Source organism: Schistocerca nitens, chromosome 3 (assembly GCF_023898315.1).
Source record: "Schistocerca nitens isolate TAMUIC-IGC-003100 chromosome 3, iqSchNite1.1, whole genome shotgun sequence".
Classification (NCBI taxonomy): Eukaryota; Metazoa; Arthropoda; class Insecta; order Orthoptera; family Acrididae; genus Schistocerca; species Schistocerca nitens.
This window is the reverse complement of record NC_064616.1, coordinates 742,597,562-742,621,710: the sequence shown is the minus strand read 5'-3', so window position 1 is coordinate 742,621,710 and position 24,149 is coordinate 742,597,562. Positions and strand designations below refer to the sequence as shown.

The 24,149-nt window shown below is 39.9% G+C and overlaps 1 protein-coding gene across 1 annotated transcript in view; it reads left to right on the top strand.

Moving 5' to 3' along the window:
- Positions 1-24,149, top strand: part of LOC126248719 (E3 ubiquitin-protein ligase HUWE1-like) — a 454,581-nt gene that overhangs the window by 210,735 nt on the left and 219,697 nt on the right. The window contains exons 20-24 of the mRNA XM_049950025.1: positions 17,948-18,055; positions 18,211-18,480; positions 19,367-19,555; positions 22,023-22,163; positions 23,824-24,024. Of these exons, the coding sequence (XP_049805982.1) occupies positions 17,948-18,055; positions 18,211-18,480; positions 19,367-19,555; positions 22,023-22,163; positions 23,824-24,024 (909 nt within the window). The remainder of the gene's footprint in view (positions 1-17,947; positions 18,056-18,210; positions 18,481-19,366; positions 19,556-22,022; positions 22,164-23,823; positions 24,025-24,149) is intronic.

Sequence of the window (24,149 nt, the reverse complement as noted above, 5' to 3'; positions counted from 1 at the left end):
AACAGCTTAGCATCCACAGCATAAAACACATCCTCAGGTTTTCAGTTGTATTTAATGTGAAAGGGCGGTTCCCTCCCAATGGAGAGAGACTTTCATTATGCCCCTCCTGAAATTGAGAAAATACCTGAAAGTGTAGACTAATTATTGACTGAAAACACTAATGAAGAGGTTGTGCAAATTATTTAAAAAAATGAACAACTGACAACTGTTTTTGTGTCTAGAAGACAGAACATTTATCGTAATTTTTTTGTAGCTTTCAGGCATTGCTGCTTATTAGACTAATGAGTCGTCTTAAATTTGTAGTGTGAAAGGCATTCATGCATCACCAACAACTGATCACTGTGTTCCATGATCTATAGAAGGCGTGTGATACCACCTGGTGCCATCGCATCCTGTTTACATTGCACAAGTGGAGCTTCTAGGGCTGTTTACCTAGTTTTATCCAGAATTTACTATCCCTCTGACAGTTCCAGGTCCAGATTGCCATCACAGTTTGTGGAATCATGACTGCAGTGGGGCCCACCATCTGACCATCACTGTATGTGGTCAACATTTGCCTGTATTACAGGTCTCCATCATTGTGCATTGCAAAGTGCCAGCTTCACAGGGCCGCACAGAATGTACATAATTGGGCCCTGAATCATGGATATCAATGTTTCCCCACAAAAACTTGTGCCACGCACTTTTGTCAATTCAGCTGTACATCTGTGTGCAGAATTCACCCCAGTAACCAGTTACTTGAAGTCATTGAAACTTTCAAATTTTTTTAGACATTATGTTTTGGCAGTAAGTTACCATTGCTACTACATGTGCACCAGCTCAAGACATGTTACATGAGGAACCTTAATACTCTGATATCTTGGAAGCACCTCCTGGAGTACAGACAATATAGTTCCTCTGTGTTTTTATGAAGTTTTGATTTTATCCTGACTGGGTTGGCAGTACCATGAGCTTGGCGACTGGAGCCTTCCATATGAGCTCTACATACAGCCTCCTGGTGGAAGCTGATCACCCACCACTGAGAGTCAGACCAACAGCAACTCTTGACAAACTATTCAGTCATAATCTGTCGGATGCCTATTGATGCACCTTACTCGATTCTGTTTCACAACCAACAGTTAAGACTGTGTATGAATTGCTCAAAAATGGATAGACATAAACCTTTAGAAGGCCCTTTTTTTGTCATGGATTTCACCTTGCATATATCAGTATTTGTATCAGCTCACCCCCTTGCAAGCACCTTCAAGTCTCTCTTTTGGTTGGGTGTGTGAATTACTTTCTACCTATCACTGTAAATATACTCACATTATTGCTGCTCAAGTTGAGTTTTACTGCTGCCAAAAGTGGCCAAAACAGTAATACAGGGCATGGTCAGCAGAACTATGTGGACTTAGCTGTCATTGTAATTTTGTGACAAATGTTCAGAAAGAATACTATACCAATTGAATGGCTTGTGATGCAATCGTACATTTTGTTGTGGATAGGGAAGTTTACAAGTGAGCTTTACAGTGCAAAAAGCTTATGATTATGGAAGTATAGAACGTAGCTCAGACAGAATGAGATTTTCACTCTGCAGCGGAGTGTGCGCTGATATGAAACTTCCTGGCAGATTAAAACTGTGTGCCCGACCGAGACTCGAACTCGGGACCTGGCAGAAGTAAAGCTGTGAGTACCGGGCGTGAGTCGTGCTTCGGTAGCTCAGTTGGTAGAGCGCTTGCCCGCGATAGGCAAAGGTCCCGAGTTCGAGTCTCGGTCGGGCACACAGTTTTAATCTGCCAGGAAGTTTCGTAGCTCAGACATTTGAAGTTTCATGGGCTGCAGGTAGTCAGATGGAAGCCAGGTCTGTAGTTTCAGAACTCAGTTACTGTCACCTCTCCTAGCCTTCAGCCAGTTTGCTAAGGACTGTAGATGCCACTGGAGCAGTCCAGCAGATGTCTGTGTCACGTAGGTAATAAGCGTTGATGACAATAAGTCTGCGTCACAATAGCAACAGCCCTGTGCTCCGCTGCCTTCATGCCCATACTGCTTCATTCAACATGAACAGATTCTATAATTTTCAGTTGTGTGTCCCAAGTGCTGGGCAATGTGTAATAGGTGCCATAAGACATGACACACAACTTCTGTAAGTAATTCCTTTCCAAACATGAGTGAGGACAGCACAGACATAGATATAAACAGTGTGTCTGCAATGACAGTGTCTCAAAGCAAGTTATACATTGAACCTGTTTGGATACTCCATTGATGATGAGGAAGTGCATTTGGTTTCTGATAAAGTTTTATATCAACAGTTAATGCTCTCTGTGCCAAATTTTCCCCCGTTTTCTCCAGGATTGGGTTGTGCAACAGAATTTCATGGTCACATTGCAAAGAAACGGTCTTTTTGCCCCCGTTATTTCTTGGCCCTCTTAAAGTACTGGTAACTTCACAGTATCCAATAAAAATGGAATTAGTGTGTCTTAAATCCCTTGATTATTTTGACATGTTTCTTCCAGTGAATGGTCAACACTACTGGTGATAGTCAAAAAACCTACCAGGTGCAGCGATTTTTTTTTTTCCTTTCTTTTTCTTTTTCTTTTTTAAAAAGCTGTTAATGCTCTGTCAGTCATTGATACCTATCCTTTTCTGCTCACTGACAAGCTGTTAGTAAAATTATTGGGAGAGGAGCCATTACTTTTCAAAGATTGACATGGCAGAGGCATATTTACAGTTGCTGCTTCTACAGAGGAACATTTTCAGAACCACCTTGCTCTTTTTTCTGTTTTATGGCCTGCAGGCTTGAAGTGCATTTTGAAGAAGACAGTTTTTTCAAGTAATCATTATTTATTTGGGTTTTGAAGTGTCACGTACTTCCATTAAACCATTGTGCTAGCATATTGATGCTGTTGCCATTTGCCACACAGCATGCCCGGTGAGGAATTAGTCATTTTTAGACAAAACTGCGTACTACGATAAATTCATACTGGATTCTGCTACTGTGGCACAACCACTCCATGCGTTATTACGTATAAGTGTTCCTTTCCACTGGTCCCTGCCTTGTGACCAAGCATTAGAGCTGTTGAAACCTAAGCTGCAGTCAGCCCCTTGTTTGGTCACTTTTCTGCTGGGCCAACAACTAGTGTTAGTGATGAACGCATCTCCATTAGACCTTGGCACCATCCTTGTTCATACGTATGTGGGTGGTTCTGAATGCCCTATTGCATACACCTCTAAATCCTTAAATTTAGCGGAACAGCATTATTCTCAGACAAAGGAAGCTGCTTTGGCGATTGTGTATGCTGGAAAAAGAAAAAAAAAGTGTGTTTTCTAAGTTTCACTCGATCGCAGACCACAAACCACTGGTGTCTGTTTTTAACCCTTCAGCATCCTTGCTGGAGAAAGCCGCACATAAATTACAATGGTGCACCCCTTTTCTGTCATGATACACTTATGAGGTGCATTTTTGACTTGAGGTGCAACATGCAGATGGTGATGCCTTATCACGTGTAGACGTGTTGTTGATGGCTTTCCTATTACTAGCGCTAAAATGGCAGCTGCAGTAGCTGTGTACCCCATTTTCAGTAAAGTTGTATCTTTCATGCAACACATCTGACTGGACAAACCTCCAGGCGATGCTTCTGATCCTTTGGAAAATTATTGTGCATTACAAAATAGCCTTTGTTTGGCACGGAGTGCTGTTTTTAGCTATAGATGACACCACTCCTCTGGTTGTAGTCCTGTCTGCCCATCGGCATGAGGTTAGTGTGTCATGTACAAAAGCATTAGCACGCAGACATGATTTCTGGTCATGCAGTGATGGGGAAAATAGTGCTAGTTGTAGCAGCCTGCCCACACTGTGCCACCCATAAGGCTTCTTTGTCACCATTGCTGATCCACAGCAGCCCTGGGAACGAATTTCTGCTGAAACTTCATAGCAGATCAAAACCATGTAATGGACCGAGACTCAAACTCGGGACCTTGCCTTTTGTGGGCAAGTCCCCTGCCGTCTGAGCTACCCAAGTACGACTCACGACCCATCCTCACAGCTTCAATTCAAGGTCCTGAGTTGAGTCTCAGTTTGGCACATGGTTTTAATCTGCCAGGAAGTTTCATATCAGTGTGCACTCTGCTGCAGAGCGAAAATCTCATTCTGGAATTTCTACTGGCTTGTTGTAATTCATGCTTATTCTAAGGTCCCACATGTAGTGCATTGTCTGTTTGCTACTGCAGACACAATAATTCCCACTTTGCCAAAAAAATTTCAGTCTAAATACTTCTGTATTCATTACTTACTGACAATGGGCCTCCAGTTCATATTCCAGGAATTGGAAGATTTTTGTAAAAAAAAAACAAGAAAGTGGTGTTCGTCATGTCATGGCTCCTCCTTTCAATCTTCAGTTGAATGGGGAAGCAGAATGACTAGTCGCAACATTTAAGACTCGGATGAAAAAATACGTTTTGGTATGTCACTGGAAGTAGCTCTTGACCAGTTCCTTAGTTCTTATAGGTTTACCCCTGTTAGAGACATGAGTCTGGCTGAGTTGTTGTGCAGCCGTCAGCCCAAGACTCTGCTACATCTGGTTTGTCCAACACCAAGCCATCCTCCGGCACCAGCACCACAATGCTTCCAACCTGGCACAGCTGTTTGAGCTTGCAGCTTTGGTCACCAGCCGAAATGGGTGCCTGCCGAAGTAGAGTAGAGCCGTGGGTGGGCGGCTGCACACTGGGCATGTCTTCACCACCACCCCTGTTCTCCGTCTGCCCGTCTGTCTCCTACAACATGGCCAGTACCCTCATCTTCTCTGCTGCCACTGCCAATGTTTTCACAACTGTCTCCACTGCTATGGGTGCTCTGCTTAGGTTATGGGGACCACAGTGGGACCCTAGTTTCCACACTGTCGCAGCCAATGCCTCCGCCACTGGCGCACCCATCAGAGCTGGCACCACCTGTTCTGCTGCCTTTGCCACAACCTCCTTCCTTGGGGTTGAACTAGGACTTGGAAACGGACACTACACTAGCATTGTCTGTTCTACCATATGACCTCTCACAGGGGGGGCAGGTGCCGTAATTTTGTGTGTGCACCATTTCATAGTTCACGTGTGAAATTTGTACTTCACTTGGCCACTAGAGGCTACTCGGCCTGCTAATACGACAGCAGTGGCATGCAAAGGCTGCCGGTTGTGCCCCCTGTTGGAACTAGTGAATATATAGGGCAGAGTGCCAAGCCTTGGTGGCCACTTGTACATTGCTTATTGTTTTGTACTTGTCTTTTAATATGTGTGTGTGTGTGTGTGTGTGTGTGTGTGTGTGTGGGAAGGGGGGGGGGGTGTACAGTTTGAGCACTAAATTAAAGTGTTCTTGGATTAGGACAGTATGGTATTGACGTCATGGCTAACATCTTTTGCTTACTTGTCTGACAGTTCTGGTTGCCATAAAATGCTCTCTTCTCTTAAACCTAGCACATGAGCCAAGGTCATGGTTGTCTTCCAAAACTACTGTGGAGACCACATTTGGCAGTTGCTCATAACTCTTTCACCTAACTCCTTTTCTGTTGCATTTACTAGCAGCACTTCATGAATTACTCTGTAGCTGTGACATCTTTTACCAGAAGAGTTTTCTACATGTCTTCTGCACTTCCTCTCATCAAGTATGGGATTCTGTCAGCTTCTATCATATTCTGATTCATAAATGGCATAAGGCCAAAACAGTCTGTGTGTAGGACTATGTTTTTTCCCCATGACGGTAGGCTCTATTCTTCAGTTGTTCTTCCATTAAACGGACTTGCTGCTGGTTGTCACAAAACATTTTCTTTGATTTAGTTAGGAATTTATCCTACCTCTTCAGCTGCTCTGTTTTTTGTCAAACCACTGCTGGGCCCCATCATCAAAGTAAACATATACATTTGCATAACATACATCGTCACATCTGTTGTACTCGGTCAAACACTTTTTGCCTCTTCATCACATCCTGGCTAGAGTCTCTGGGAAACAGTGATGGATGCCTGATGTGCAGCTGATTTAATGCTGTTTGGAATCCACTGGTCTTCAGAGTATATGGACTGTGGGAGAGATGTACTGCTTGCATTCCACACAGTGTCCATGTGGGTGATAGCTCTTACATTATCTGATTGGAGCCATGATGATGTAGATATTTTGAAGAATTTGGCATCTCCACCAAATAACATTATGTCCTAACTAGAATCAACTCCAAATTCAAAAGCAGTGTCATCAGTGAAGTACAACACTGAAAAACATGTTTTTTAAGAACACCAAACTAAAGACAGAACAGAAAAAACTGTACTTTGGAGTGGAGTGATGCTATTTATACAAACATTGAATTTTCTAGAATACACAAACATAGCTAGTGTTGCTAAAAGCTATGCCAGACAGTATGCAGATTAGCTCACGGCAATATTTTTGTCTCCCTAATACCTTTATGGAATACTACTTTCACTGACACTTCAACAACTTCATGCAGTATGCTAGTGCTTTTCATTCTGTTAATCTGTTTTATGTTGAGACTTCCTTTTAGTAAATATCTGGCCATTATTGCTAAAGAAATATTCATAAAAATTGAATAAAAACCAAATATACTACAGAAATACTGTCAGGTAATAAGATAAACAGAAACAGAAATAATACTCTCAATCATTCCAAGAATAATTTCGTGATTTAAGTAATTCATAATTACTTTTAACTGAAAGATAGCAGTAGTTACTACATAATTTAAATACTTCTTGTTGCAAGCACTACCAATAAGTCAAGCACCTTACAACTTCCTTAAGCTGTCCTGACAAAGGCCAGGGAAATGCCGTACTGGATTACATTGTTTTTGGTTGGAGTCCAATGTTCTGTGAATATATGCTGTTACAAAGCACCAGCACATTGTGGATCTCTTGTCGGACCGGGTTACCTAGTGGTAAAGTGCATCCCTGGTAACCAAAAGGACGTGAAATCAAAACCTAATCAGATTGCAGATTTTTAAATTTGTGTTTTAACCTGGCTTTCACCTCTCAATGATGTGAGGAGCCACCAGAAACAACAGGTAGTTTGGATTACACATTAAACTGTAGGTTCTCTTTTGTTGGTCAGATAACTGGAATATATTGGGCGCGCACAAGTTGTCTTAGTGATGTCCAGTTGAAAGATTTGCAACAGGCCATTAAGCCACAAGAAATCATCATTATTGTGGATCTCTCAAAATCATGTCATTTTTGGTACAATTTGTTGGAAGAAATTTACTGAAAAGTCGTATTGGCAGTTACGGAACTTTCATGTTTGGTTGTTTTTGTATTCTAATTTGAGTGTTTATGAAAGTATGCCATTTTGAGGCACTGACACATTGAATATTTATTGATAATTTGATGTTCTTAGTACTATTCATTACAATTAAATGTAAGTTAATGGAATGTCAGCAGTTAAGTTTTTGGGGTAGCTCTGAAACATGCCTTCTAAAACCGCCCATAGTCACTACAAACTATGAAGTCCTTTGTGGCAGGAGTTTCTATGCACTGCAGAGACTATGCTATGGCAACCAACTTTGGAGTGTACACACTGCATGCACTAATCAGAGAATACTTCTTGTGCAGCCTTCAATGTGCAAAAGCAAAATACTCTGTCATAGACTTTCGATAACCTGTGTTGATTCATATTGAAATTGGGTAGTCGTGAGAAACCAAATGAAAAAGCATCTGAGAATGGTGGGATCAGTATATTTCTTGGGCTGTGATTACAGTAGAGTGGCACAGCACAGCCAGAGTAGTGAGTTGCTCTGAGCAGAGCTGCTCTGGCAAAACAAACCAGTGCTGCTCAGTGCACATGATTGCAGTGGCATTGCAAGCACAGCGGAGTAACTGAAGGAATCAAACATACATGTTTCCAAGTCTGGGCTACTCTGGCTGCATTCAGGCCTCACCTACAGTGTTTGGATTTACAGTAGGTAGCAGCATTAGTACTGTTGCCAATGCTAATGTTTCTTTTGTTGTAGGTTGAGAAAATTACATAAGTGGACACCATGGTAACATCTGTTTTTACTCAGTGTCCTTTATGGGACCAGCAAAAAACGAAACGTCACAACTGATTAATTTTGGGCTAGTTATGTGATGAGGTGACAGCATAATTGCACCCAAGTACATAATACATGTCCTTAGTCTGTTACTTTTTTCACTGTATTGAAATGAGAGGTGATAATAAAGTTGAAGTGGCACAGCTAACAAACACATAAAAATCAAGTTATATTATGTGAGAAAAAGTTTTGCAAAACCGTCCCTCATTTGGACAGCATCGTTTGAAGCTATGTTCAAGTTTCATCCTGTCTGATAAATGCCTTCTGTATAATGCTCACTTTCACTCATTGACACTTACAGATCATTCTAAGTCAATGACAGTGTTGTTCAGGACACATGTACATTTCACAATATTGAACTGCCAGTAGGGTCTGGTCTGACTGAAGATAAAAATCAGCAAATGTTAGCCATTCTGCAACAATTTCGGATACTTTCAAATCTAGAGTGCAGAAAGCACAAACCAAGCAGCCAGTGGTAGAACACCATATCAACATAGGATCATCCACCAATTAGCCACCACATGTATAGGGTGTCACATACTGAAGAATGCACAATCAGGGAGGAGATGGAGAAGATGCTGCAGAATTACATTATTGAACTTTCAGTGTGTCCATGTACCTCTCATTTGTTTCTTTTGAGGAAAAAGAAGAAGGAGAAGAAGAAGAAGAAGAAGAAGAAGAAGAAGCATCATGGCACATGATGTTTCTGCATCAGCTGCCTATGACTGAACAAAATCATGAAAACAGGTGTCAACCTGTCGCTGCACTTTGCTAACACCCCAGACTGCTTGAAAAGGAAAAAAACACTGGTCATTCCAGACTGGCTACTGGCGACTACTGTTTGTAGGCTGAAGAGGAAAAGATTGCCTTCATAATTCCTGATGGTGTATACGAGTTCAAAGTTACGGCATTTGATCTATGTAATGCTCCAGCCACTTTTGAGCAGACAATGGACAATTGGCTTCAACACTGCAAGTGGACAATGTGTCTTTGAAAAACTGTCTTCCAGGTAGCAAAACCATTTGAAGAACGTATAAGCTTCTTGTGAACCATGTTTTAGTGCATTCAGACTGCAGGTGTCAACATGTACTCAAAAAAGCAGCTCTTCGTTGCCCAAGAAATAAAACTGTTGAGGGTATAATAGCAGTCAGATTTTCTGACACTTTGGCTCATTTGCAATGTGGGAAGTTTTCTTGAAATGTGCTACTGACATTTCATAAAGGACCTCTGTACCAAGGCATGTCCCTTGTAAGTATTTTTGCAGGGACATGTCAAATTTTCCTGAAATGAGGTGCAAGAAGGATCTTTCTTGGCCTTCAGTACATCCTAACAGCATCTCCATTCCTAGAAATGTATGCTGGGATGGAAGTTAACACTGATGTTAGCAGTTACGGTATAGGTGTAGTTCTAGTGAAAATTCAGATAGGTGCTGAAAAGGTGACAGCTTGTACCTCCAGAGTACTCTCAAAGTTCGAGAGGAACTTCTCCACAACTGAGAAAGAGCACCTTGCAGTTTTTTAAGCCATCAACAATTTCTGGCCTAATTTTTTTTAAAAACCATTCATCATTGTGACAGACCACCACTCTCTGTGCTGACTGACTAGCCTAAAGGAGCAGCTGTGAACTGACTGTCAAGATGGACTCAGAGGCTTCAGGAATACGTCATTGCAGTGGTGCACAAAAATACACACAAATGCAAGGACCCAACTGCCATTCAAGGAATCCTTTCCCAGAACACAGCAGCATGGATGAAAACTCAGTTATTGCTACATTGAATGACGTTGCTTCTGAACAGAGTGAACGTATCCGAGAACCAGAAAAGTCATGAAGAATGAGGAAGGAACCAAAGAAGAATTCTAGTTAATAAATAGAATATTGTATAAGAACTTCTGTGATCCTACAGGATAGAAATGATTGCTTGCCATTCCAGCTTGTCTATGGCCAGCTATCCTGAAATTTCTCCGTGATGTTCCAACTTCTGGTTGCCTGGGATCCATGAAGACCCTGAAACAGAATTAAATGCAGCTATCGCTGGCCACGTCTCTACCGATTTGTTGGACACTGTTAGGCACTATAAGAATGCCAGCAACAGAAGCAAATTCTGCAATTACATTCAGGGCATCTAGCATGAATTCCCTCTACAAAAGAGCCATTCCACCAAATTGGAGCTGACCCTTCTGGGAGGTTCCCAAAATTGGCAAATTGGATTTGATGGATAATAGTCAACACTGATTCTCTCACTCATCTTGCTGTCATTAAATCTGTGCCAGTTGCCAATGATCTGTGAATTGCAAGCCTCCTTGTACAAACATCACTTTGAAAAATTGAGCACCCTGAGTGATTATTTCTGATTTTGGTAGTGTTTTCCATTCAAGACTAATATTGCTGTAATTTGACATTGCTAAATCACCCACAGGATAACAAAAGCCTACTACACATAGCCTCATGGCCTCAGAGAATGCTTCAATAAGACATTGGCAGATACGCACTGAATGTCTGTGTTGAAGAGAGATTGGGATACAATACTTCCTGTCGTGGCATTCACATAAAACACGCTGAGGTAAGACGTTACAGTCTTCACACTTTTCTTGCTCTGCTCCACAATCACAAGGTAAAAATGAGAATGGGTATGCTGTTCCTGTTTCAACTGGACAATACTCCAGATTACTATGTCAAACCCCTCATCACTAGGACTGAAGAAGCATGACAGCTGGCTTGCATATGGACCTTGGCAACCCAGGAGAAAGACTAAGAGTGCTGTAACATCGAGCACTGGCCGGTGAGATACAGCCCTGTGGGGAAAGTGGATCTATCAGAGAAGTTAGTAAAATGCTACTGTGGCCCGTGTCACATCCTTAGTCTCTTGACAGATGCCTCATACAAAATTGAGGATTATGACCCTTCATCAAGCAGATAAAAGGATAGGCACGTCATTAGTGCCCTCCGTCTTGAGGTGCAGATAGATGTGTGGGGGGGGGGGGGGGGGGGGGGAGTGGGACAGGTCATATCATTCAAAGAAACTGAAAAACTGCTTGACAATCACAAAGCTTTGTTGGGAGGAATTACATTCGATGTTAGTCACAGTGAACAGGATGTCAAAACATGATCAGAATCCGATCACCTCCCAGTGCTACCAATGTTCACCATTGACAATGTCTAGGTACAGGGTGCTGTAGTCAGCTTGAATGAAAACTTCTGAAACAGTGGGTCACTGTTTCTTCAATATCCCAAACTGTGCTGCATACAGGGTGGTGTAAAAGTTAGTATCATTAGATAGTGTGCTGCGGGTCGTCAATTCAAACCCGATTTCCAGCATTTATTTGATATTTTGTATTTATCATTTCTGGAAAGTTTTTGAACGTAGGTTTGTTATATTTGTATATTCTGGAATATTCAATATTTGTATGAATAACAGCACTCTCTATCCATGAGTTCACTTCAGTTCTGTCCTGTCTGTACTTCCGTGTTAATAATGAAAGCTCTCGGTGCTGTGTGCTGTACTTCACTGATGATCCTGCCTTCAGATTTGTAAAACATTCAGATGGCAGGAATCTGTTGTAGCCTACATCTTGTAGTAAGGCACTTCTCTGCATAGAGGTGGGGCGATAGAGAAGCATGGAGGGGATGAAGTCTGTGCACGCTTGGTGGGAGAGAGTAGGCAGACTAAGTCTGCATTACCTAATTAATTTGCTTCAGACAACTATCAGGTACATATGCATATGGTACATTGTATCGTACATTCAGATTTATTAGGGGAATAATAAATTTTAAAACAGATCTCACCTATCATCTACATGAGGGGAAATCTTACTTCTCGTCTTGACTATGTTGCATCCACAGCTCAAGTCCACATAACAGAAAATGAGAACAGCTGACACAGCTTTGTGGAGATTTCTAGTGCAATTTTTCTCAAAATGATGGTTGTCTAATTAAAAGATTATTGGAACTGGTTGCAACAATTGTTGTTTTTTGTAATTTGGACTGCATTTTAAGTAAAATTATAATACTGAACAAAATTAACTTCAGACACAAGCCAAAATCGTTGTTTGCTTTACAACTATTTCTACTTCATGGAATGTTTCAAGAATATTGTAATGCTTGTACGTGGGTGTGTTTGACTGTAGGTAAGTGTAAAGAATTACTGGTAGCAAAGAGTATTGCAAAAGACTATCGTAAAAATGGTCAGGATGTTGTCATATTTTTCGTTGTCGGGGAGTTTAATTCTTTCAATATTACAGTGAGAGACCGCATTTATGATCCACTGAACAATCAAACAAATCTTCTGCAAACAACTCAAAGGAATGCCGACTGACAATCTCGAAAACCCCCTCTTAATGCATTTTCCAATTCATGCCTTGGAAATGACAGGGGTTTACTTGTTAAAATACCAATTTTTGATGAATGATGAATTTCTCCAGCCTCATTTGTTGTTGTTAGCGCGTACAACACGCTGGGAAAAGCTTAACTTCCCTTTGGGCAATATGTTGAGCATTATAGTATGCATACTTCATAGGTTAGAAGCTACTACTCAGTAAATGCTAGGAAGTGCTCATACTGTGTATACAATTTATAGATTGACAAACACAGGTTTTTTAAGCCATGAGTCTTTAAAAGCAAGCAATTTTAAGTATTTTTTTTCCAAAGTCTACTGTTTTAATACTCCTATTTGGTTCTGTCTCCAAACCATGTGATTGTAAATTTATGGTGATTGGTTCAAGGCTTATGTCTGTCTTCACCTCCCTATCAAAGTCTACTTCCTATAGCTTTTCAGTGTGCCACACACAGTGTGCCCACGTGGAAGGGGAAATTTTGTCTATTACATCATGCACAAGTGATTCAGTTTCTGTTATCATGTATGTTTTATTTTTCTTCTGCATAATCTTTAACCCGTGTCCAAATTAGTTCCGTCATATTGTACGGACACAGATATGTGTGTAAATGAAAAGCTGTGTTACCCACATTCATGTGCAAGAAAGTAAAGTTTCTATGTTCTGTCGGGTGACTTGTGTAAATTAATATACTGCAAGAGTTTGCATGAGTCTGGTGTATAATGAGTGGAACATTTTATTTTTAAGCCAGAACACAATATCCAGTTTCTTTTTTTCTCTTCAACAGCAAAATGATAACTGGCTAGGTACATTATAATGACAGACTTCGAAGCACGGTATGACAGGAATTGTTCAGTGAACCACGTCTTTAAACTTGATAGCATTCGTTTGTGAATGGTAGTCACTGCTGTTTTTCTTACACCTGGATACAGGTTTACTCTCGGGAACAAAACCAGAAGAAGAGCAGCACTCAGAACTGCCAGTACCATAACTCTTTATCCAGAAGGTATTCCTAGAATGATTTTAATTCACCCATATTTCATAAAGATAATACACTGTTGAATTACCTCCTCCTCATGTATTGTGCATCTCTGAGGGAAGCAGCTTGTGCTGCACCTGTATCACCTCTTTCAATTAAAGAATTAAACATATATGAAAGAAATGTCTTTCAACATTCTTTGCATTGACAAAGTGCTTCCTTTGAAGTCAATTTTCTTATGCATAATTGTAACAAGTGTTTGTGATATCTGGTATTCACCACTCATATACAGTTCAAATGCAGGTTGCTTTAAAATATCATTGTCAAAAACATCCATTTGTTTTACAGGTTTCTTGTGATTTAAATGCTTTCCAGGTTGTACAAAACCATGTTTTCCTGAGTTTTCTACATCTCTGATATTTTGGTTTACAATTCTCTCTGTAGTCCTCTTGCAGACACCACATGTTTCTGCAGTCCATTCTTGTAGTTTTAAACATGAGCAATAGGAGTCCTGCTTTAAAATTAAAGTTTGGGAAAGTTATAAATGTGGTAAATAATGCTCCTTGCTTATGAAGCACCCCAGGTTTATTGCTATATTTGGAAAGCACTCTAATGAATTTACAGTTATACATCCACAGATACATTGCTACAACAAAATAACATGGATAATTGAATGAACAATTTGGTTGTCACAATGTATGGTTAACAGTGCAGCATGCAGGAGAGAGATCCTCACCATCTAGCTGTAACTTGGGGCTAGCTGCTCACAAGGAGAATGAACTTATTGTCTGCCAGTGGTAAATCGAGGTAGATGCACAGAAAGGCTGAACATTTAGCTGCTTTCATACATGACGCAGACTTTATCTGAAAATAAGTTGCTTTTGTCTATGACCTGATGTTCAGTGGATGTTAAACCCTAATATTCCCTTAGCAGTGAGGTTGACAATTATTTAATGATGCACAAGGACATTGGCTGCTTAGAAAAGAGTAAAATCCATCTGTGTTATAGCCATGATTGTCAACCATGGAAGGAGTGTATTGGACTTGACTCATGCCAAAGTAATAAAACCATTATTGATCAAATAGACAGCTACATTTTAAAACTGTAAAATGAGAATCGCCTACCAAAAAGGGTGCCTGCACTTGTAAATAAAACTGAAGTGACATAATTATCAGTAAAGGCCCTCACTAGAAGTCATTCATATCCAAATTGTTCAGTCCTATTTGCATCTTAAAACTTTTGGCTAAGATATTAGGTATAAAAGCCTGTGATAGTTTTCAAGGTCGTTGACCATTGCACAGAGATGCCTTGCAGGGTATTGTCTTGTTGACACATATGTTGAATGTGTCCAAGATGGGAAATGATGAATGTCACTTCCAAAGGATGATCCCAGAAGTTTTTATGGGATTAATAGGTTTTGGATGTAGCACTGAAAGTTAGATGAGAGCAGTAGTGTCAGTTAACAGCCATTATGAAGACAAACGTATTGCTGTCTCCTGTGGGTTACAGAGATGATGTCAAAATCTTAATCTGTCCTTTAAAACAATTACCTGCTGATCAAAGGCATACTATCATACTAATCATATAGTCAGTATTATTTTTTGGTATCTTTTATCACCTTGGTATGTTCAGACACACACAGCAACATCACGTTTATGGAAGAGGTGGACTAGAAACTAGCGGAAGTGCTACATAAAACCACGCTTACCAGAAAGAGAAAATTTTGCTTATTTAAATAAATAAATAAATAAATAAAATAATAATATTATCAGTTTATATTAGTCTCTCTTGGAATGAGCCATATCTTTACCGTAGTTTTCAGGCAGCAGTTGACACAGTGGAAAGAGCACAGAATGGTAATCTGAGGGTCATGGGATCAAGTTCCTATGTGGAAATTGTATTTTCTATTTTACATTTTTTAGACTGCAGATAAACTGAGATAATGCCTAATTGATGAAACCCTATATGCAGGAGAACAAATTTCTTCTATTGATTGGCTCATTAGGAAGAATAACAAATCCACAATTATATTAAAAGGTTTTTCAAGATGGATTGTCATTGTGTGGTATTAAAGTGATTCCCCCAAATGCGCACCAATATGACAACTGTGTGATCTTTGTTAATTTTTAACTAAAGAATTTAGGTCAAAAAGCTTCAGATCTGCCCTTATCTCATCAGCAGAGTAAATCACATTCTGAGAAGACTTAATCAAAATAAATTCCGTGTAGTCACCAATATTAGGCAAAGTTATTTTTAATAGAGTAAACTGCCATTTGACTGTGTATTATTGTATTCATCTTTTGTACTACCCTTATTTCAGCTATTATGTCCTTATCAAGTACAATCCTAAAAGTTGTTAAGCCATTATTAAATCTTATTTGTTAAGGCAGTCCAAATACGACTTAATAATGGCCTAACAACTTTTAGCTTTGTGGTTGGCAATGACATAAAAGTCAAAATATGGGTAGTACAAAAGATAAATATGACGATAAACAGTCAAATGGCAGTTTACTCTTTTAAAAAGTATTGCATAAGTGTGGCTGAGTGCCATCAAATACTATAGGCAAAATGATGTGTTACGTGTGGTTCACTGCCAAACTGTGTGAAGAGAGAGAACCTTTTATGAACGTAAACCACTTTTGTTTTTGTATAGAAACATAAAAACAACCTTGCAATAGTAAAAATGCGGCATTCCTAATGTGTGCAAGACGGCTTCCCTCTTTTTTACAATGAATACAATCAGCATGTGTTAAATATTAAATTACTTCCTGGAAATTTATTTGAATTCACAAATTTTCCTTTGCTCTCTCTTTTCATTCCTTTAATGAAAATATTAATATATAAAATATATTCAACATTACTTAGGTTTATTTGATGTGTAACATAAAAATTTAAAAAAATATATATGTTTCCACACAGGGACTCGGACCTGTGTCCCTTGGATTACTGTTGTGTACTCTTTCTGCTGTGCCAACCACTACCTGGAAACAACACTTGTATAAATGGCTTGTTCTTTGCCCAGCCCAAGCCAGAAATGCTATTGTTTCTAAATCCTTTGCCATTTGGCACTGCCACTTTTGTCACATTAATTTCTGGCCAAGCCTTGCGTATGTCATAAATGTGGATGAAATCAGTGATGTAGGCAGTGGTCCACTTGTTAGCCCATAAGCCATTTGCCTCTTAAAATCATAAGATAGTTAACAGAATGAGATTTTCACTCTGCAGCGGAGTGTGCACTGATATGAAACTTCCTGGCAGATTAAAACTGTGTGCCCGACCGAGACTCGAACTCGGGACCTTTGCCTTTTGCGGGCAAGTGCTCACAGGAGAGCTTCTGTAAAGTTTGGAATGTAGGAGACGAGATACTGGCAGAAGTAAAGCTGTGAGGACCGGGCGTGAATCGTGCTTCGGTAGCTCAGATGGTAGAGCACTTGCCCGCGAAAGGCAAAGGTCCCGAGTTCAAGTCTCGGTCGGGCACACAGTTTTAATCTGCCAGGAAGTTTCATAAGATAGTTAACTTATACTGTCAGCTGGATTTCTTGTTTTTAAGATTGCTGACATGCTATGTTCTCACTGTCCCATTGCCAATACCAATCCCTATATCATCATTGCATCACACTGAAAATAACTGCACTAATGAAAGTACACTCTTTTAGGTTCTTTTATTCACTAAACCCTACCCTCAACTGTCTTCTCTCTATCTATACATAGCCTGTTTCATTGTGTGCACTTTGATGAAAATATAATGAGACATAATTGGCAGGAATTGAGGGCACTATACTAAAGCAGCATTACTGTAAAAGTCAGAAGTACTGTAGATGCAGAATGAAGAAAGGCATGGGAGTAATTCATAAAAAATATCAAGCATATGACAGATTTAGGTTGTCTGCCAATCAAGGCTATGTATAGATAGAGAGAAGACAATTGAGGGTAGGGTTTAGTGAATAAAAAAACCTAAAAGAGTGTACTTTCATTAGTGCAGTTATTTTCAGTGTGATGCAATGATGATATAGGGATTGATATTGGCAATGGGACAGTGAGAACATAGCATGTCAGCAATCTTAAAAACAAGAAATCCAGCTGACAATGGCTCTCGTCTGGGATCAGTTCAGTACCGGTCTTGTAATAGAAACCTTAAATAGTTCTGTTTATTTCAACAAGAAATGGTACAGTTAATTAATGAACTAATGAGTGAGTGAGTGAGAGTGGTGGTGGTGAAGTCATGTATTAGCTTTTTGGTAAAGATAGTAGTGTTATGACTATAGGTTACTATCTGTGTAATAGAAGTTAGTTGTAGACAAGTGTTGCCCTTGACATGCAGATGTCAACATAATTTGATTGTATTACCCACCTTAATTAAAAGGGTGATAGACTATATTTGTGACAAAATAAGCAAATGACTCAATGTTCTAATCATTGGTGTAGCTCATGTGGATGAGTTTATCTGAAAGTTGTAGGCAGTAATTTAAACTTTACAGTTATGACATCAGTTCCCAAAGCACCATGTATAAATGTATCTTCATGAAAGCCTGATGTAATAATTCAGCACACATGGAAAGATGTAGTCAACTGAAAACACTATGTCACTGGTTTTCCAGGATGCATACCAGGCTGTCATGCTGATGTGGAGGAAAAAACCTTTGAAGACATATGGAACTCGCATGTCTGAAACCATGTTTGCTATATTGAGACACATTATCAGAGGGGTGAGTGTTATAAAAATTTTTTGTTGCGTGATGTGCACTTGCAACATCCTTTGCCCCTTAGATGTGTTTGATTATCATTACAGTAATAAACTAATGATTTACTTTTAAACCTAGCACAAGGTTCATTTTCCCTAAGACTCATTTTTAAACTGCAGGAAAGAATTTATCAAGAAATGCTGAATGAAACTATTGCCTCAAGGAAGAAAGCTTTGTTAGCTAAACCTCCAACTCCCACGACATCTGAGGCTCCTGCAAAAAATGTAACTAATACTGCATTGGGTGTTAATCTTGACCATCTCAAACAACTGATGGACATGGGATTCACAGAAGACCGTTGTGTGGTTGCACTTAAGAATACATCCGGTTTGGAGCAAGCTACAGACTATCTCTTAAACCATCCATCACCACTGATTCAAATGGGAAAGGTGAGTGTTCCATAAGACAAAAGACTATCTGACAATATTATAAAGATTTTGTTGTGATCTAATCATTAAATAAGCTTGTTAGAATGAAAACAATGTGATAGTAAATTGAGAGAAGTATTTTTTCATTCTTACAATTGCATAAAGTGTCTGTAAAAGTCCAGAGTAGGGTGAATGTTTTGTGCAGCAATGTTGGTAGTGTTTGTCATAACATGTGGTGGGTAGGCAAAGAGGTTTGTCAGCACCTTCCAGCTGCAGCTAGATTAGTATGTCACAGCAACATTCTTCCAAAGAGATTGAAATTTTTACAATGTTCTGGTCATGGCAATGGTTCTACGTAACCACAAATTCTGTGTAAAGTATGTGATGCTTTCAGTTTCAGCAGTCAAAGTACAACATCTAATTTCTCACCAGTCATTGGTAGCTATGCGCCTGTTGGCTATGTGAAACTGACACCACCAATTGACAGATGTGAATGACCACATCAAGTGCCAGAACAAAATTTAGCACTGAATGGAAATTTAATTTTCATGCCCTTTTGATTTGGTCCTACAAGTTATAAAATAACTTGTTATCAAGTTGCTGTATGGTGTGATATTCAGAAAGAAAATGCATGTTAGAAGATTCTACTCTGGTTCATGTAGTTTGTTCCTTATTTTAAACATGGTATGTCTGCAAAATTTCTCTCTCTCTTTCAGCAATCAGCACCAGTCAGACGCATTTTATATTCTGTAATTTTGTTCAATACTGTTTTCTGTTAAGATGTAGTTCTTTGAACATTAATTAATGAAATAAATAACACTCTATATGTACTTCAGTGTATGTTGATATGTTTGACACAAAGTGAAAACTCTCATTAATATTAAAACTGTTCCTAATCAATTTGTAGGTAGACGAGTATGTGGTAATCAGCAGAGAAGCATTGGATGAATTTTCTATAGATGTGTTTGGTTCATGTATGATGTACATTGACTGGATACCTGAAACAACGTACTATGCTATGGACCTCTTGACAGCTGCTGCAAAGAGGATTGGTCCACATTTCCGTGATGTAACCATCAACACAGTCATTTCACAGGTAAAGATTCAGTGTTTGTTACTGCACTTTTAGGGTCTCGGGTAGAAGAAAAGAAAGACCATTTTGTGTTGACACAAAATGTAAGTGAAGTGGTAAAATACCACATAGACCCTAAAGAAAAGAGACTGCATGCATTACTAAGTGTAACACCTACAATGCCTCTCGGTGTTAATAAACCAAAATAGCTCCCAAATTAGCTCCCATGCCCTCAAAATATAAATTCAGAAAATGTCCCAAGCTCCTCCACGAGTAGTAATTTATGAAATAGAAATAGAGACAGATAGAGAGAAATCTATAGTACAAAAACAATAGAAAAAGAAAAGAATTTAACCATAAATTTTGGAAGCATGGGAGGGGGAAAAAACAATAGAAATGGTTAAATTATTAGTTTTTCTTATATATGAGAAAATCAATATTATAATAGTCACAGAACATAGGTCTTGAAGACCAAAGAGAGCGTTTAATAAAGTGTAAATAGACATACAATGCAATTATGATACTCCAGTCTCAATCCTCTAGTCCGTTCGAAGTCAATTAGGATGAACAGCTTTAGGAAGCAACAATAGAAGCTTTATTAAATCAGGGTGCAAGAATAAATCGAAACGAGATTGTTTTTTGGGAAGCATTAATTACAGATCAGAATTAGAACTTTTGTCATGTTAGAGGAACGGGGAGGTGATCAATAATCTCTGTAACTTTGTCACTTCATGTGAAGATTTAAATATTTTACGGAATTAACGATTTTTGGACAGATTCGGACTTTGTATTGTGATAGTGGAAAAACTTTACTTCACGCGACTAGTAGTCATAGTTCGTGACAGTTTATGGATATTAAACGAGAACAATCTTTTTATCGAAAGAGACAGAACATTGTTTAGTATCTCTGATATTGACGGGATTCCAGATTAGATACTATTCAAAGAATCCCTTTGAATGCGATTGTGTGAATGAACTGATTTATTAATAATTATTGTTAAATCAAATAACGTGTTAATTTGAAACTGACTATTCGCCTTGAACTTTACTTCGATTTAGTTTCATAAATAATTAGGTTACGTGATTATCACCAAGAATAAACTGCAGACTAGTAACTGAAACAAGTGAACCAGAATCTATTGAAAACACTAGTATTAATTTACTTATGGTTTTTTCCTTCAGAACTGGGAAGACAATATGTGTAGTGACTCACTGGGGTTAATTTAAGAACTAGCCGGGATAAAACAAAACCCCTCAATACCAGTCAATGTATAGATAAATTAACATTCCTACTTTCATGCAAGATACTGAAGTCGGGATAGAAAAAAGGGTCGCTACATAAGGAAGAGCTTTCCTTGTCATATACAGGCAAGACTTTCTTAGACTTTGAATTGAGTCCTTATTTTGTGACAGTTTTCACTAAAATCTGAGAACTTTGTGGCAGTAAACAAGCAAACATAATGGAGAGTTGCCCTTCTGGTCCACCATACAGAGTTGATCAAAAAGAAACAAGACTGAAGCTACAAATTTGTGCATTTTTAAAATATATTCCATCACAGATTGTCACTTTCAGTCTAGGACACATTTGAGTCCATACACTTCTATGCCTTCTTCCTCCCACCCTCCTTCCCTCCATGCCTCCTATGCTGCCCAGCCTCCATCGAGTTTGGTGAAGTATGCAGGTGTTGGTGTTACAGTGTGGGGGTGTTTTTAATGGTCAAGTCATGGTTTCTTTATTACACTTAAGGAAGGATATCAACACACTTTATAGCATTGTGCACTACATACAGTTGAACAGTTCAGAGACAATGATTGTTTTTAACAGCACGAATGTGCACCATCTGTGAGGCAATGACTTTTGGACAGTGACATTCCGGCAATAGACTGGCCTGATCTGAGTCCCAACCTGAACCCAATGGAACACCTTTGGGATAACTTAGAATATTGTCTTAACTCTAAACCCCAATGTGCGACATCACTATCTTCTATGGTTTCAACTCTTGAAGAATGGGCTACCATTCCTCCACAGACATTGAGACATTTCATTGACAGTGTCTCCAGCAGATTTCAAGCCATCATAAAGGCAAAGATTGGATATACCCCATTTAATATCCACTAATAGATGTCCAGATAGTTCTGACCAAATAGTATATGTGCTAAAAATCCTTCACTATTACCCTTGCCTCTGCAGTGGTGGTGTGCATTGATCTAAAATTCATCCTATTTCCATAGTCTAAACTTTCCTAGATCTTAGAGGAGATACATAATGGGAAACATTAAATAAAAATTTACAGAAAGTTGTATTGTATGTCAGTTCAAAAAATTACTGGTTAAAATTCCATAACATGATGCCAGTTATTATTAAAATCTGAAAATGTTACAGATAAGTTGTGGAAAAGTTGTTAACACACACACAGTTTTACTTTCTTTCCATTGTATTATTGAATTTCGTATTTTCTTTCTGTATTTGAGAATTTCTATTGCTAAACAGGTAGAGACATATGCTGAAAAGTTGTTTCAAGAATGCTTTGAAGAGTATGATAAACCATCAAAAGTTTTATCTGCTTTCGTGGAGTCACCCACAGGCAGTAAACTCGCTGCAAGGATGCATTTACTTTCACTTCTTTTGGAAGTAAGTAATATGTTATGTAGCTATTTGTGAGAAACAAATTTGCTTTTTTATAGCTTCTAATGTACACTCCTGGAAATGGAAAAAAGAACACATTGGCACCGGTGTGTCAGACCCACCATACTTGCTCCGGACACTGCGAGAGGGCTGTACAAGCAATGATCACACGCACGGCACAGCGGACACACCAGGAACCGCGGTGTTGGCCGTCGAATGGCGCTAGCTGCGCAGCATTTGTGCACCGCCGCCGTCAGTGTCAGCCAGTTTGCCGTGGCATACGGAGCTCCATCGCAGTCTTTAACACTGGTAGCATGCCGCGACAGCGTGGACGTGAACCGTATGTGCAGTTGACGGACTTTGAGCGAGGGCGTATAGTGGGCATGCGGGAGGCCGGGTGGACGTACCGCCGAATTGCTCAACACGTGGGGCGTGAGGTCTCCACAGTACATCGATGTTGTCGCCAGTGGTTGGCGGAAGGTGCACGTGCCCGTCGACCTGGGACCGGACCGCAGCGACGCACGGATGCACGCCAAGACCGTAGGATCCTACGCAGTGCCGTAGGGGACCGCACCGCCACTTCCCAGCAAATTAGGGACACTGTTGCTCCTGGGGTATCGGAGAGGACCATTCGCAACCGTCTCCATGAAGCTGGGCTACGGTCCCGCACACCGTTAGGCCGTCTTCCGCTCACGCCCCAACATCGTGCAGCCCGCCTCCAGTGGTGTCGCGACAGGCGTGAATGGAGGGACGAATGGAGACGTGTCGTCTTCAGCGATGAGAGTCGCTTCTGCCTTGGTGCCAATGATGGTCGTATGCGTGTTTGGCGCCGTGCAGGTGAGCGCCACAATCAGGACTGCATACGACCGAGGCACACAGGGCCAACACCCGGCATCATGGTGTGGGGAGCGATCTCCTACACTGGCCGTACACCACTGGTGATCGTCGAGGGGACACTGAATAGTGCACGGTACATCCAAACCGTCATCGAACCCATCGTTCTACGATTCCTAGACCGGCAAGGGAACTTGCTGTTCCAACAGGACAATGCACGTCCGCATGTATCCCGTGCCACCCAACGTGCTCTAGAAGGTGTAAGTCAACTACCCTGGCCAGCAAGATCTCCGGATCTGTCCCCCATTGAGCATGTTTGGGACTGGATGAAGCGTCGTCTCACGCGGTCTGCACGTCCAGCACGAACGCTGGTCCAACTGAGGCGCCAGGTGGAAATGGCATGGCAAGCCGTTCCACAGGACTACATCCAGCATCTCTACGATCGTCTCCATGGGAGAATAGCAGCCTGCATTGCTGCGAAAGGTGGATATACACTGTACTAGTGCCGACATTGTGCATGCTCTGTTGCCTGTGTCTATGTGCCTGTGGTTCTGTCAGTGTGATCATGTGATGTATCTGACCCCAGGAATGTGTCAATAAAGTTTCCCCTTCCTGGGACAATGAATTCACGGTGTTCTTATTTCAATTTCCAGGAGTGTATGTTTATGATTTCTGCATTTTTTGCCAATATACTGAAATTCTAGTTCAAAAATGTCAGTTAACATATAAGTTTTAAGGCTGCAAAAAATATTACTGTGTGTGCATAATGTTATGAAAAATTCAATCAGAATTATTGTTATGTTTTAATACAAATACTTTTTTATATATTCAGGAGCTGCGGACTCCATGTGCTCTGTTAATTGTAAGAAGAGGAATCATTTCTTCCCTTGTCAGTTTGCTAGAGCTTGCTGAAGTTGTTATGAAAATGTTTCATGCTACTGTTGCACCAAAGTGGCTGACTCATCTTTTGAATCTAATAAATGCTGTTGAACGTATCAAAGTCAGCTCTGAAAGGAGAGATAAGATGCTTCAGGTAAGTTAAGTAATATATTTTTACAAATAAAAATTGAAAATGTTAGCTACTTGTGGGGCTAATTTATGAGTGCTTGTGGTACTAACTAATTTTACATATTTTTTGAGTAAATTTCTAAAGAAAAG